The sequence below is a fragment of the Trachypithecus francoisi genome, unplaced genomic scaffold (assembly GCF_009764315.1).
Source record: "Trachypithecus francoisi isolate TF-2019V2 unplaced genomic scaffold, Tfra_2.0 Lachesis_group2, whole genome shotgun sequence".
In the NCBI taxonomy this organism is placed as follows: domain Eukaryota; kingdom Metazoa; phylum Chordata; class Mammalia; order Primates; family Cercopithecidae; genus Trachypithecus; species Trachypithecus francoisi.
The window spans coordinates 8,974,857-8,991,412 of NW_022681465.1; the positions used below are offsets into that span (position 1 = coordinate 8,974,857).

A 16,556-nucleotide genomic window follows, 5' to 3' on the forward strand; every position below is an offset into this window, starting at 1 on the left:
GCAGCACAAACCAGAAGAACAATTTCTCCCTTTAAATAGGAAGAGCCCTCGTAATTGTAGTCCCAGCTGTTTGCTCCAAGGAAATCCATTTTACATTTAATTTTAAACTTTCAAAATTAAAATCTATTTAGAGGGTTTTTGGGGGATGAGACTAAGAGGTGGTAACTGTAAGACAGAGGGCATCTAATAGACCTCCTACCATAGGCAGATTCCTGAAATAGTCCCTACCATTGCAAACCCCTAGTGTTCATGTTCTGTGTAGTCCTCTCTGGTGAATATTGACCAGACCTATGAATATGACGGTGTGTCACTTCTGTGATTAGATCACATGACATGGCAACAGTGAAGGAATCCTGCAGATAAAAGTTAGATTACAAATAAGTTAATTTTAAGTTAATCAAAAGCTGGATCATCTTGGATGAGCCTGAGTTAATCAGGTGAAACACCCTAAAGGGCCTCTCTGAGAAGACAGGCTCTCCTTGCCGGTTGCATAGAGTAAGTGGCCACATTGAAGAAGGATATGGGCGGAAAGCTGCAGGTGGTCTTAGGATGTGAAAGTAAACTCTGCCAACAGCCAGGAAAAACCTAGGGCCCTCTGTCAACACCATGAGGAAATAAACTTTGTTAATTAACTGAATAAGCTTGGAAGCTGACTCCTCGCTAGTCAAGCCTTCAGATGAGACTGCAGCCCTAGCTGGCATCCTGATTGCAGCCTAGTGAGATCCTGAACAGAGGACCCAGCTAAGCAGTGCCTGGGGTCCTGACCCATGGAAATTGTGAGCTAATAAGTGTATGATGCTTAAAATTGCTAAGAATATGATAATATGTTGTACAACAATACAAGAATAACAACTCCTCTGAATACCCTATTTAACACCTTATTGAACTGTGTGTGAAGCCCAGGGTCCCCTCTGAGGTTAGCTGTCCTGCTCTTGTTGAAAAAAGAGGCTCCAGTTCTGGCATAGGTAACTTAGTTCCTGTTCCCAAAGCTGATGGTGTCAGAGGTGGGTCCCTCACCCAAGGATGGCCACTCTGCCAGTTGACCAGCAGCCACAGCAGGGGCCTACCCTGTAGCATGTGGCACATGCAGGATAATGGTGATGTGGTAGTCAGGTCAGACTCTCTCTCTCAGGAATGTGAGTTAAGGAATGCACAGATGGGTGACCACGGATGCGGCAGCAGAAACATGTATCCTTAAAACATACCCCATTGCTTAAAATAACCCAAGGATTTCCTCACTGCCAAAAGAACCTAATTGAAATTAGGTAGAATTTAAATAGATTTATCAGGTAGGGACAACAATAAAGACCATGCTTACCCAGCATGTGGGTGCCACTGTAACTGGATTGCTCCAGCAATGCAACAGAATTAATCCCATAAACAGACTCAGAGACGCAGGAGCAGAGTGATCACAGTTGATTCATTGGAGTGATAGCACTTAAATTCTTCCTATGTGGCTAGATGCACAGTCACTTAGAAACCAGAAAACTGGGGCAGTTATAGGCTGCTGAAGTCTCTTGGGAACCCGGTTACCCCATAGAACTGAGTTCAGGGTGCAGGTTACAGAAAATGAAGGCAGAGAACAAGATGAGTGCTTTAAATGATGGAGTCATTTAAGATGTTCTTTCAATTGCAGCTGTAAGACAAAACTATGGGAACCAGTGATGTTGACTCTATCCCAATATGCCTGAGGTTCTATGAGGGCAGGTTGTGTTCCTGATATAGCCTCATCTGAACATTTGGAGGGCTTCATTCTGGTGTAAATATACATGTATTTTCTGTCAATACGCATTTTCTGAAGTCAGTGCTTTGACTTGGTCTTCGTTGAAGATTGAATTGTTTGTCTTTGTTCACAACCATGGTGAGACCCATGCAGGTCCTGAGAAGCCGCCAAGGCTCATCTCCATTGTTTCTTCCCAAACTTGGGCATCCCAGGACATTCCTAGGAGATGCAGGCCTGGGCTGCTGTCAGGTGACGCTAAAAGACATCCTGCATCTCACAGGTTACTAGGGTTACGTGGATTTTGATTTTGAACTCAGCCTTAGCACCCTGTTAGAACTCTAAAATTAAGCATGAGGATATTGGAAATGGGCACACAGGGACACATATCAAGAATCACCATCCAACAGATGAAATGGATTGGCTTGCGAAGACTTAATTTTAACGTATTTATCAGTATAATTTTAGTTCTATCTCTGGTATCCATAAACACCTTGGCAGAACTTATAATAAATTAGAATTTACATGACAACAAATCAGATAAATTGAAACCTTCAGCCTGCCTCATTCAAAACTAACAAAATTGATGTCTCACGGTGACAGAACATAGAATTATTCCTCAAAAAAAAAATTTATTTGGTAAATGCTCGTTATGGAGAAAATAATTTTTAAAAAACTACCAAGAATCTCATTATCCAAGTTACATCACCAGCAGAATCTGCTCTTTTAAATATTTGTTTAAAAATATTCTCATCAGACTATATTGAACACAGGAAACACTTTCAACTATATTCAGCTTGCACATTTGGATCTTACCAAAGTGAGCTCCAGAGTGGTGGAAAAAATGGATACTTTTTTTTTTTCCTTTTTGAGATGGAGCCTAGCTTCGTAACCCAGGCTGGAGTGCAATGGTGTATTCTTGGGCCACTGCAACCTCCATCTCCCCGGCTCAAGTGATTCTCCTACCTCAGCTTCCTGAGTAGCTGGGATTACAGGCACACGCCTGCACACCCGGCTAATTTTTATATTTTTAGTAGAGACAAGGTTTCACCATGTTTGCTAGACTGGTCTTGAACTCCGGATCTCGTGATCCGCCTGCCTCGGCCTCCTAAGTGTTAAGATTACAGGTGTGAGCCACTGCGCCGGCCAGATAAGCTCTCTTTTAAGACATGCCAGCATTCTGTATGGCTAATAGTTAAAAAGTGTTGGTAATGATTGTAAAATATGTTTTACCACAACAAATAATATGGGTGAAGATGGAGGAACCATTTAATTGAAAGCTGTTAGTACCTATAAAGACCTATGTGCTCACCATCAACTAGAAAAGTCCTTTGTGAAAACACTGGCCGATTCATCATCAAATTAACAGTCAAGTGGGTCTTCTCATAACTGAATTTTCCAGGGTAAATAGCTGTTAAAAATTCCTAAGCATGTATCTACATTATATACTCCAGTAACTTGTGTTCTATGTTAGACTTATCTCATGAAGCTTTGATGTAGAAAATGTGTTGAATGTCCCTCTGTAGAAGTAGAGATTAGACTTAGCAAAAATAAGAAAATCTGGGGCATTGAATCAAGATTATAAAAAATCCTTGTAGGTATATAATACCATCATCTCAGACAGAAACAATACTACCCTAACTGGGTTTTTGTATAAGCAGAAGGACAGCAGGTTTGGGAACAGGAGTCCACTGTGCTTCATCTCCTAGCCACTGCCATTAAACCTAAAGGAGTTATACCAACAATTTGTATCAGGTAGGATCTATATAAAAAGAGGTAAGGAAAAACAATTTTATTTACTTATGCATTTTCTGTCCACAGACCACAATCTTTACTACCGAGGGCAATCTTCAATCAATACTAATCATGTGAAACCTGAGAGAAAGATCATCTGCTTCAGGTGGGTCCAAAGCAAAGCGAGGTGAAGAGGAAGTAGGAAGCCACGAAGAGAACAGGAAAATTCCTCCATGAAGATGAAGTTGGTCGCATCCTATTTAGAACATATTGGGAAATTGACTAATTCATAGCTTATAACTTCATATTATTTTGTGATTGGGAGACCAGGCATCAGCTACTAAAAATACTCAGAAAACATGTTTAAAAGCAAAATACATTAAAATGCAAGAACGAATGCTCCCACATTTAATTAAACAAAACAATTAGTTGTTGTTATAGCATTTTAGGTGGTTTGGCATATATTGAATTATATTCAACAGTATATTTTCATTTTAATTGGGCCTAACACAAACTCGTACTAAAGAACTAATTGTGTTCATGGAGTTCGGGATACTGAACAGCGTCAGGCAGCAGGAGAAAGCCAGGCTACTCTTTAAATTTGACTGTAAGAGCAGATGCAGTGTGGCAAAGTCTACGCGGGTATATTAGTAACCTAGGGCTGCTGCAATAAAGTATCACAATGCTGGTGGGTTTAAAGCAGCGGAAATGTATTGGCTCAAGTTCTGGATGCTGGAAGTCTGAAATCAAGGTATTGGGAGAGCCATGTTTCCGTAAGAATCTGGGTGGAATTCTTCATTCATCCTAGTTTCTGATGCCAGCTGCCCATTCTGGGTGTTCCTTGGCTTGCATGTGTGCACTCCAGTCTCTGCCTATGTTGTCACATGGCATTCTCCTGGCTTGCCTCTTTTCTCATCTCACAAGCACACCAGGCATATGGGATTAGAGGTCCACTGTACTCCAGCATAACTTCATCTCGATGTAACTAATTACATGCTCAAAGGCCCTGTTTCCAAATAAGGTCAAATGGGGTACTGAAGGGTTACGAATTTCAACATACCTTCTTTGGGAACACGGTTTAACCCATGCCACCAGGCAACTGAGTTGCTATTACTTGCAGTAATTATTCCATCAATAAATTAAAAATGCATTAAATTTTACCAAATAAGCACTCAGACTCTACAATGTACCCCCTTCAGTTGATGGGAGCCCCTTACATAAAGAAGCACACGTAATGCAAGTCCAGACTCGGTTTGGATTTATAATTTCTGGTGAGAAGGACTGAATTTGGAGTGAATGTTAAAAAAAAAAAAATTCCAACATAATTTTTCACAAGTTAATACCTGTTCCTGACACTTAGATAGTTGCAAATTGCTTAGAAACACTGAGTGAGATAATTCTTAGGAGTAGTGGCAACCATAAATGTATTAACTTAATTTTTGGTACCCAGACGGATATCCTTGGGGTCTCTAAAGTCTTATGTATGTTGTTCAAAGGGAATGTCAAGGTCTGTTCCTCACTCAGCCTCGCTTTACTTTTTTTAGATAGGGACTTGAAAGCCTTGGACATTAGATGCTAGAAAAAAAAAAAAATGAAGGGAGTTAAGAAAGTTAGAAACAGAATTTCCCCATTTGCCGAGTTAGTTGGCCACTGTCACTCTTGCAGAAGAAACTTCTAGAGTATATAGAACATTGTTTCTTTGTCTTTTCTACAAGTTCATTTGGGAAGTCATATTGATCTCCTGACTTTAAAAATGATTCGTAGAAAGCAACCATAAAAAAGCACTCTTCTGTACTTAAAACGAGTTTGGAAGGGAAGAGCGGGAACGGGGAGGTCCCTGGTTACACTTCCTCCCTGGTGCTCAGGGCAAAGCTAAGTGAAGGTGACAGGTGTGAGTCCCGGGCCCCCAGGTACATCAGGGCATCTCTTCTTTTTTCCTGAGGTTATTCGGACCCCTGCCTCTACCCCTTGTGCACCTCAGAACCTCTCCCACTTGGGGACCCCTCTTTCTTACTCCCTCATTCTTCCTCCTCAGTGAGATGATGTCCATTGGCAGTAGTAAACTTTTAAAAGCCAGATTCATAGGTTCACAGGATCTAACCTGTACTGAAAACAGTCAAAATTGCACGTGCCAAAACTCCAAAGTCCTTACAGGTGGAATTCCATCTTTACCTGGTATCAATACCTTTCAAAAGCACTAAATGGCATGGATTTCAGGTGTTGCCCTTAGAAACTCTTCTGTTGTTGCCTTTCTCACTTGTCCGGTGGCTGGTTTTTCTCAATTGGCAGACCCCCAGCACCGCATCAAACACACACACACAGTCACGCCTCCTTTCCCAGCTCACACCCTCTCTTGGTTCCCTTTGGTGCTTTATTTTCAGCCCCTCAGCCAAGTCCTCTCCTTCCGCTTGGCCTCTCAGCCCAGGTTCTACGTCTGCATCTCGGAAGATTGGGGATGGGATTGATAGAAACACTGCTCTGAGGTCCGGAAGGGATGCGATAGTGAGCACGTGGAGATGGAGAGGGGAGATTAGAAACATTTACAGATGCATTTCCCCGTGACAGGTGCAAAACTGGCTGCTGACACCCACAGGTAAAGTGCCCGTACCAATCCCCCGTGGTCCTCCATTCTGCTGTCTCCCCCAACCCCCTGCCCCACCTCACTCCCAGCCTTAGAGTCACCCATCTATTAAGAAGTTGTCTAGATGTGTATAGATTTCCTCAACTCGCCCCAATCTCTCTCCACCCAACTTCTCATGAAAAACAGCACAACTTCCAACTTTAATGGACCTGTTTCTCTCCTCACATTGCACGTTTCTTCTTAACACTGAAAGCCCTGCCTCCCCCATCCCATCTTCCTGTTTCATTTTTTCCTATTTAATATTTAATGTAACTGCTTGTTTTATTGCTTCTGCCCCCCTCCAAAATATATGCTTCCTGAGATCAGGGTGTCTGTCTATCTTGTCCATTGCTGAACCCTCTCCAGTGAATTTTGGCACAAAAACTCCAGTGTCTTCTTTTCAGGAAAGGACACCAGGAGTATCAACTGTCCAAACCAAAAACATCAGGAGTCATTCTTTTCTTTTTTTCTTTTATTTATTTTATTTTATTTTTTGAGACAGAGTCTCGCTCTGTTGCCCAGGCTGGAGTGCAGTGGCTGGAGCTCCGCTCACTGCAAGCTCCACCTCCTGGGTTCACGCCATTCTCCTGCCTCAGCCTCCCGAGTAGCTGGGACTACAGGCGCCCACCACCATGCCAGGCTAATTTTTTGTATTTTTTGGTAGAGACGGGGTTTCACCGTATTAGCCAGGATGGCTCGATCTCCTGATCTCGTGATCCGTCCGCCTCAGCCTCCCAAAGTGCTGGGATTACAGGCGTGAGCCACCGCGCCTGGCCAGGAGTCATTCTTAATTGCACCCATTCTCCCACTCCTCCAAAACACCTGCTGTGTCTGTCAGTTTCTCTTCAAGAAATTAACCAACAGCAGCATTTCTCAAACTGATAGGTGTTCCATTATCACTCCTACAAGAAGACTTCTCACATGTTTTTCCTGATTGTCCCCTCACCCATGAAATTTTACTACAGATATTCTGTACTGTATATTTGCTTGTATAGTGCATGTCTATTTGAGCAAAAATAAGATTGTTTGTCCCCCTAAGAAGTAATGTTTGCTTCCTTGAGGGTGACACCTGCCTGTCTTCAGGCTGAGCCTGCCATGCTCACCTCCTCCTAGGCCACCTTGGTGACTGCAATAGCCTTGACCCCGGCCTATTCTCCCTCACTCAATTACAATGCAATGACATCTAGAATGCCTGCTTATTTTTATACAGTGGCAGATCCTGTAGCAATACAGTACTGTCAGTATAGAAAGAAATTTTAACCCAAATTTTACCCCCCTTCTACCCTTTTTGTTACCCTCTGATTCATTCTCCAGGATTTATAGACAGTAATCTTTGAAAACATGCCTCATATCACGTAACTTCTTTTCTTTACAGAACTTTCAGTAATTATAATTCTGCTTAGATTAAAATCTGAAATTTTAAACACAGCTAGAAGGCATATATTAGCTATCCCTGCCTGCATCTGTAGCCCTGAAACTCTACAGGGTTGAATGAACTCCAGGCATTGTTGGATCCCTTACTGTGGTTGCCTAGAAAACAGAGCGAAGGATTCAAGGATTCGGTGCTAATGCATTATTGGCGGTGCAATCCCAGGGCTGTGTGGTGAGGGAAAGGAATATGGAGCAGGAAAGAGCAGGGAGTGATGCTACATGATTTGTTACCAAGGTGCTCTTCCTTTATGATGAAACAGAAAGGGACATCTGCTTGGCTACATGAGGAGCCTGCCCTTGGACAGTCACCTGGAGGTGAAAATGGAAGGGGAATTCACCAGTTGCATTTTGCTCATATCCCACATCCCTCTGGGTGAGGCTTGCTTCACGGAGAGTTCATCCTCCTGCCCTTCTGGGCTGCAGCTACCAGCTCCTCCAGCACCTGCTTGAGAAGCCATATCCTACTCCCAGAAGAGTGGGATCTCATCCAAGCCCAGGTGTAGCAAGAGCGCCACAGATGCCTGACCACCAGCTCCTCAGCATCACCTGGAAGAACCTCCTGGTCCTGCGCAGGAATCTGTCAGCCATGGTGGTAGCTGAAGCAGAGCATATGGCTGAGGGTTCAGGGTCAAGTAAGGCTGAAAGAACTTGCTGTTGAACTCATGACCTGACCAATCAGCAGTCCTTTTGTTATCTGAGCTCCTTATGCTCCACTGCACCCAGAGTCTTAGTTCAGGTGACACCTTATTGCTTCTTCCTCAGGTAGTAAAATGAGTCCCCAACACCTCGCTCACCCTCTTTCCACAATGTCTTTCCTGAGGCTTTTGTTCTGATTTACTTCTTCGGCTAGCAGCCAAGGTTTTCTGTTTTTGAAGTAGGAATCACAGATACATTATCCCTAAATTTTCCATGTACCTTTATTTTTGATGGAAAGATTACCCTAGAATAACATTCTTGAGTCGCATTTATTTTCCTCTAACGTGTGCATATATTGTTTTACTTGAAATCTGGTATTGAGGATTTCCCTATTTGGTTTTCCTTTCTTTCTCAAACCTTCTCACATCATTTGGCTGAATTTAGCCCCTAATTAGTCTTATTTTGTGTTTGTAAAAGAGATTTTTGGTTTTCTATTCCTTGAGATTTTCATTTTTGAGAGTGCCTTTTTCCTATTCTTGGGTGAGTATAATATGCTCAATTCACATTTTCTTTTTCTCAGAATTTTGTATAACCATGTTTCACAGGTTTATACAGCTGCAGACTATCCTGAGAGCATGTGACTTTTTTTCATTTTTGGTTACTTTTTTTTCCTCCTCAATACCTAAATGTTTCTGTATTCTTGAAATTCAAAAACTTACATGGCTAGTGTTCATTTATTCTGAATTAATATTGCGCAAATACAGTGTGTTTTGAAATTTGCAGACTCAATTCTTCCTTTATTTCAGGGTAATTTTCTTCAATAGTGTCTTTGGGCACAAGTTTTTAGCTCCACAGACAGGGTTCTTTGGTTCAAAGACACCAATCACTCTGTGTGTTCTACGGTCTTGTGGGTCCTTCATATTTAAAACCTTATCTTTTATTTCTACATGTTCCACCTTAATCACTGAAAACATTTACTCTCTGTCTAAGCTTTAGGTGTGTTTTTGTTTCCATGAAGTTTCTAGTTTAATTATTACTCTTATAGAATAGAGCATCATTTTGAACTTCTATTTATTCCCTCATCTCTGTGAACTTCCTTTTCATCTCATTTTGTCTCTTTCATCATTTCAACTCTGGGTAGTTTATTTACATTGCTCTTCCTTTTTTTCCAAGCAAAGTAACTTTGTGGCACATGCCCTTTTGCTCCTGCTGGGATGCCTTCTAGTCCATCTGCTTTTCTGTAGACTGAAGTGACAGGACAGGGATGCAGAGAAGGAAGCTCAGCTCAGGCTGCCTCTTTGTTGAAGGTCTTGAGCCTCCATCTTTTTCCACCCTTTTTGAGACAGCATCTTACTCTGCTGCCCAGGCTGGAGTACAATAGTGCAATCCTAGCTCACTGCAGCCTCAAATTCCTAGGCTCAAGCAATCCTCCCAAATCAGCCTCCAGAGTAGCTGGGTGCACCACCATACCTGCCTAATTTTAAAAATGTTTGTAGATGTGCAGTGCCACTATGTTGCCCATGTGGGTCTCAAACTTCTAGCCTAAAATGATCCTTCTGCTTTGGCCTCCCAAAGTGCTGGAATTACAGGTATGAGCCACTGTGCCCAGATCTATTTTTTGAGATTTCTATAAATATTTCATTCCAGAAACAATCCTGTCCGCCATCTCATAAACAAGAAGACAGTGCAATGGTAATTCCTTCTTTTCTCTTAAACGAAAATCAACGAAATCCTTTCCTTTTCCTCCCATCCCCTCCAGATAACTCATCAATCCTCCACTTCCCTTCCCTGAAAAGTTTCTAAAAGAGATGCCCTAAGCAGCTGGTTCCATCTGACTTCAGCCAGTGCTCCTCCTCCTCTCCACTTCCTCCTCTTCCCACAAACTGGCCCCGAGAGGTAGCTGTGGCTTCCATCTGCCCACCCAGTGGTCACATCTGTCCTTACCTTACCTGACCACTCAGTGGCATTGCCTGCCACCGGCCAGTCCCACATCTGGCTCATTGATTGTTTCCCTTATGGGTGCAGGGCTGGCCCCACCTGCTCAGTCCCTGCTCAGCTTCATCATCACTTCCTAGCAGCGATCAATGCTGACTAGCAAATGCAGGAGCTTGCTGGGTACCCGGGGCCACAGCCCTCTCTGCGTGTCTGCTGTGTCTGCTGGCCATCACCTCCCTGGAGTCTTACTGACTGGTCTGTTTAGTATCTGCTGTCCCCACTAGAACGTAAGGTCCAGCAGGGCAGGTGATGCCTGTGTGTTCACCAGTTTACTTCCCAGTGCTTCAGATGAACTCCATAAATAGTAAAGGTTCAGTACATAGTAGCAACTTCATGGAAAAAACAAAACAAAAAAAACAAAAACAAAAAAACAACTAACTGGTAAATATGTGGTAAATATGTAATTTGGAATTGAGAAGTTCTTTCAACAAAAATATATATTATTGTCAGCAACCAAAACAGTAATTGTGCTCCATGAGAAAGGACAATTATACAGAACACTGGACAAAGAATGGGGAGGGCAGACTCCACCGTGAGATGTCTCTATCTGGGGACCTGAAGGCAGGAAAGAGAGGGACAAGTCCACAGAGCTGAGCCAGGTCCCTAAGGTTGGCCTCACACACTCAGAGCTGTCTGTGTAATAAACTGACATGGAACATGCTTTCTACACTCTAGTTTCTTTGGAAACTGAAGAGATCTAATTGTTATTTGTAATTTGAAAGTATCGCTGCCTATATTTGCTGTAAATGTTCCATTATTTATGCCCCAAAACATATTCTTTGAACAGTGCCATGCACCACCATCCACACAAATATTTTGCTGAAGGCACTGTTTTTGAACAAATGAGAAATCACCATGACAATCCCAAGATAATATTTCATCCAGCAATGTCTTCCAACAAAGCATACCTTTGTCTTAAATTATCCAAATTCAAATGGTCTTGCCAAGAAAAGACTTATTTTATGAATATGTGAGGAATAATAGCAAAGAAACAAGCCATTGTCTTTCCAATTAAAGTTATGACCAATGTAGTGAAAATAAATTGAGATTTTCAACGAGAGGCACAGAGGCTGAGGAAGATAAGTGAGCATCACGGGTTTTGCTGGTTGCAGAAAGAGATAGCAGACGTAAAGCTTGAAATTGAAATTGCATGTTTAGAATCCAAATCTAAAACACAAAATCAGAAGATGGTAGAAAACCCCTCAGAGGAGGGCAGAGCTCCTACCTGTGGCCAAATAGATGATGTGGACGAGTGCTTCTCTGCCCTGCACCACGTCGACGGCCACGTGGGAAAAGCGGCTATTGTCCTCCATGAAGGAGGGCACTGTGGTCACCGGTTGCACCACCTCATGCATCAGAATGAACTTCTGGGCATCCTGCAGATTTCTCTCGGTCAGGTTCACGTACAGGCCCTGGTCCACGGTGCCACACTGCAAGGGAAGACAGGCCGGGTTACTAGAGCCAGCAGCCTGGACACCCACAGCTGGCTGGAGAGTCACTTGGAAATCAAGCCACAATCCATGATTGAAATATGCAAACACGTCTGCTTCTCCATTCTTCCTGCAGCCCCTATCCTTAGCATCCTTTTCATGTTAGATTTGAACTCATATCTTGGGAGTCTCCCAACATCCTCATAAATGAACTGATCAGAAGTTAAAAAAAAAATTAAAGTGGGAGTGATTGCTAACTTTAAACAGTAGATGCATAGAAACTCCTCCTTTTCTGTCGAGTCACTTGAAAGCTGCGTGGCTAAACACATACTATTATATCTGTCTAATAAATCAGGCAGCAAATTGAAAATGCAACAATCAAGACTCTCATATAGATGTATCAGTTTTTCTACTGTAGCAGGGGGTCTGTAAGCAAGACACAGATTTCAAGGTGATAGCATTAGGTCATTCTAATCTGTAAAACAGAACAGCGTTCACATGGGCTACAAAAATACTGTGCTCACCTTATTGCTTTGAGCTTGGATTTCAAATTAGAAGAAATTATTTAAAAACGTTTAGAGTCCAGGAATATGGAAAAGAATGTGACAAATTTATAAGAAGAATGGGAAATGAGGAGGGAAGGGAAATGAGGAAGGAAAGGAGAGGAGTGGGGAGAAGAGAGTAGAAAGGAATAAAGAAGGAAGAAGGAAGGAAAGATATTTCAGATAGAACAAGCATCATGGAGATGAATCTGGGGAGATACAAGGGGAAAATCAGCCGTGTACAATGCGGGGAAATAAACTCAGAGCTGTGTTGTGGGAGGCTGGCAGGTGTCACATAAGACTGTTTCTGCCAAGGATGAGGCAAAAAGAGGGATAGAAAGGAAAACACGGCTTTATTAGAGCCAAGTTCAGAATCAGAAAACTGCTACCAACCTTTCTCATGTCTTTCATAAACTTTAATTCCTGGTACAAATGGTGACTGATCCCAGTAGAACTTCACATAAGTAAGTTTGATGGAAAAGAATTTCCAGGCCCATGCCACCTGAAGCTACTGTTTATAACATGTCATGTCTAATACGAGGTTTTATAACAGGTAAGAGGTACAAATGTGTAAGATGGAAATTGCTTTTTTAAAAGTAGACTTTTTTTTTTTTTTGAGACGGAGTCTCGCTCTGTCGCCCAGGCTGGAGTGCAGTGGCTGGATCTCAGCTCACTGCAAGCTCCGCCTCCCGGGTTCACGCTGTTCTCCTGCCTCAGCCTCCGGAGTAGCTGGGACTACAGGCGCCCGCCACTGCGCCCGGCTAGTTTTTTGTATTTTTTTAGTAGAGACGGGGTTTCACTGTATTAGCCAGGATGGTCTCGATCTCCTGACCTCGTGATCCGCCCGTCTCGGCCTCCCAAAGTGCTGGGATTACAGGCTTGAGCCACTGCGCCCAACTTGACAATATTTTTACAGCATTTGATGAAATGCTCCATATGCCATAAAATGATAGGATGGTTGTTGACAAAGAGAATCTGAGAGTTAAATGGATTTCATGCATCCAGTCCAAGGCTTAATTTAGTATCACACCCTTGCAGGGACACCCCGTGTTCCACAGGCAAAGACTGTGTGAGTTTAGGTGAGGGGCTCCGCCCTGCTGTGACCCGAGTGCTACTCTGGCTTCATAACTCTCAAGCCACACGGAATCAGGTGAGTGGTAACTCTCTTGCCACATGGTCTGCGGTGAGGTCTCGCCTCTCAGTGTCTGTCTCTTTACCTGTCTGTCCAGTGGCTAGGAAAATAATTACTCTGCTCATTTCTCAGGGCTACTGTGAGACCAGCTGAGATGATCCATGGAAAGCATTTGTAAATTAACTGAAAGTCCTTATAAATGCCAAAGAACAAGACAATGTGCCTGGCACTAAAGAGAAGCCATTCAAACTCATGGTGAATGGTGAATGGTAAATGCATTGGTCTTGGAGCAGGACAGCAATTCTATGGTCTGTTGAGTTTCAGTGACCAGAGGGAAATGAGTGTATAAACAAAGAAGGGAAGGAAACACTGAGTGAATAGGAGAGCAGTTGTCATTGGGGGGTGAGGGGATGTGCTAGGAAGTCTTATATAATTACAGTATTGAACAGTAACGTTTGGAGGTCAGGGACATGTCCTTACCTGTCAACACATGTTTTGCAAAATGAAAAAGAGCTTTACTAGGCTTGATCTAAGGTCTACACAGGTGAGTGCCAGTTCTGAGCATGACGTTATGGGTGATGGTTTACATTCCTGAAATCAGTGGTGATATCTAAAGTACGGTGGCAATGAGCTGCCTACCTTCTGGGTGAAGTTCGCACGCAGGTCATGTTTTGTAAGTACAGTGTTTAAAAAAAAAAATTGGTAGCATGCAAACCAGGAGGCATAATATAAAAATGAGAATCTCTTGCTGTTCTTAAGGAACTCAGAGAAATTGGAGACCTAACAGGGAGTTCTCAGTGGCAGGGGTGAGGCAGGATCACTCACCATGCCTTGTCATCTTTACGTATATGTCGCCTGTATCAATCTTATTTGTGACTGCCAGCATTGCCAATAATTGGTTTTGAGGTATACTCTGCTGCTTCTTGGTTTCTTTTTGCTGGCTAGAATGAATACTCCACCCAGTGCTTCTATTTCAAATAGTTGGAAGAGTATTCAGAGTTATAGAACCTATGTATTGGATTGTAAGCAACCCACCGAGCTCTCTAATACCTGAAAATTTTCAAGCCTTGCCTTTTATGCTGAACTCGCATTGTGTCTGTGTGCGGCACGGTGTGACGTCCTGGGTTCACCATGCAAGAAGAAAACAATAAAAATAGTAAAAGCACAGCCAAGCTCTCATGTGCCCTACAATCCACAACCAGTTTTCATGCCAACCTCTCTTCAAGTAATTTGTCAGTAATTCTACTATTTTTTAAAATGATAATAAATATTTGCACTTCTGTTTATTTACTTGTTTCTAGGACAACAAATCCATTCTTGTTCTAGCACATTAGCACATGGTGGTCAAGCCCACAATCACCTAACCTCCTGCAGGAGTGCCCAGTTTAATCAGCCCCTTCGTGCACTCACTCCCTTGCATCTTGATGCAAACATGCTGGGCGGGCCAGGGGGTGGCGGCTCCCATCTGTAATCCCGGCACTTTGAGAGGCCGAGACAAGTGGATCAGAAGGTCAGGAATTCAACGCCAGCCTGGTCAAGATGGTGAAACCCTGTCTGTACTAAAAATACAAAAATTTGCGGGGTGTGGTGGCGGGCACCTGTAATCCCAGCTACTTGGGAGGCTGAGGCAGAGAACTGTTTGAACCCAGGAGGTGGAGGTTGCAGTGAGTTGAGATCGCACCACTGCACTCCAGCCTGGGCAACAGAGCAAGACTCTGTCTCAAAAACAATACAAAACAAAAACCTGCTTTACGTATAGAAGGGTCCTAATGGACAGGGTCAGATCCCTGCACTTGCTCCTCCAACAACTGCCTCCTCATCCACTTAACTACATTTGAGGGTCTATTTGTCCATTTCAACTCCATCCTTTCTGAGTGACACTAATCAAAGTTGCACAGGAAATTCTGGAGTCTGTCACAGCTCAGCTGTGCCACTGGACCTGGGTGACATTTTACATCAGTGATTGTCACGTGTCTTACTGAGGGTCAGGGTCTGGATGACTTTGAGGACTGCAGCCTCTAAGAGGGTGCGGCTCTGAAGCACCACCTAGAGTGGTTTATACATTTTGTCTGAGAAAAATTATACTTTTTGTTGTTTTCTTACTGTTTTGAGATTTCTATATTAAATGTTGAAATATCATGCACCATCTCTCCTAACCCAGTCTTCTTCCTGAATCCAAATCTACGTTCTGCTTCTCTGATTAATTAGCTACTTCTAGTATGTAAGTACTGCACAGACTTCTAAACGTCAGTAGGAAAAACAAGAATTTTAAAAATCTAAGCACTTTTCATTGTTGGTTATTGCAAACATAAGGCCTCTTATACATGTCTGGGGAGGGATCCTTAGTTCAAATTGAATTCTCACTCTGTGCCAGTCTGGATGGTTTCATGAATGTCAGTGAGGATACTTTGCCAGTGTGGTTATCAAATAGAGTAAACATAAAGAAACCACTTGCTACATACTTGTACTAGGAGTTATACAAAGAACCACCATCATCTGTGCCAATTTCTGCATGCCTCATTCATTATGCTACATGGACTGGCTTCCATCCCTTAATGAGAGTAAGCCCTTCAGTGTGACACTGGCATTATAAAACCAGGCACTCCTGGCTTTAGGAAATGAGATTTGCTCTGTGCTGGAAATGCATCCAGATGAACGGGCTACAAGTTATCCACTGCCTGGAGGTGGTAAGGCTCTATGAAGTTTACTAAGCCAGGCTGTTCACAATAAAGACTTTTGCAATACAAACATCAGTGTATTGAAAATACATTATAAATACAGTAAGCATTATTAATTATTTAACCTTCAGGATTTTATTATACAAAGGACTTTCTTAAAAGGAGTATTTCCTGTACATAAGAGGAGAAAATGAGACAAAATATGCATTTATACAACATGTGATACGTAGAAAGCACCAAATAAATGATTCGTTTTTATATTTTTAGAGACAGGGTCTTGCTCTGTCCCCCAGACTGGAGTGCAATGGATGGATTATAGCTCACTGATTGAACTCCTGGGCTCAAGCAATCCTCCACCTCAGATTCCCAGATAGCTAGGACTATAGGTGTGTGCCCCTAGGCCTGGTTAATTTTTGTATTATTATTTTTGTAGAGATAGGGTCTCACTCTGTTACCTAGGCGTAGCTCGAAATCCTGGCCTCAGGAGATCCTCCTGCCTTGGCCTCACAAAGCACTGTGATTACAGGCGTGAGCCTCTGTGTCCAGCCCCTAGGAGTTGTATTTATCAAATATTTTATGCAGCAAACAATGCACATTAATCAGTTATCAAAATTTACTCCTAAACTATATGCATGCAT

At 42.7% G+C, this 16,556-nt stretch overlaps 1 protein-coding gene across 2 annotated transcripts in view; it reads right to left on the reverse strand.

The window, feature by feature from the left end:
• SEMA5A (semaphorin 5A) overlaps nucleotides 1-16,556 on the reverse strand; it is a 519,394-nt gene that overhangs the window by 151,283 nt on the left and 351,555 nt on the right. For both annotated transcript variants that reach the window (XM_033178781.1, XM_033178782.1), the window contains exon 11: nucleotides 11,362-11,566. In XM_033178781.1, the coding sequence (XP_033034672.1) occupies nucleotides 11,362-11,566 (205 nt within the window). The remainder of the gene's footprint in view (nucleotides 1-11,361; nucleotides 11,567-16,556) is intronic.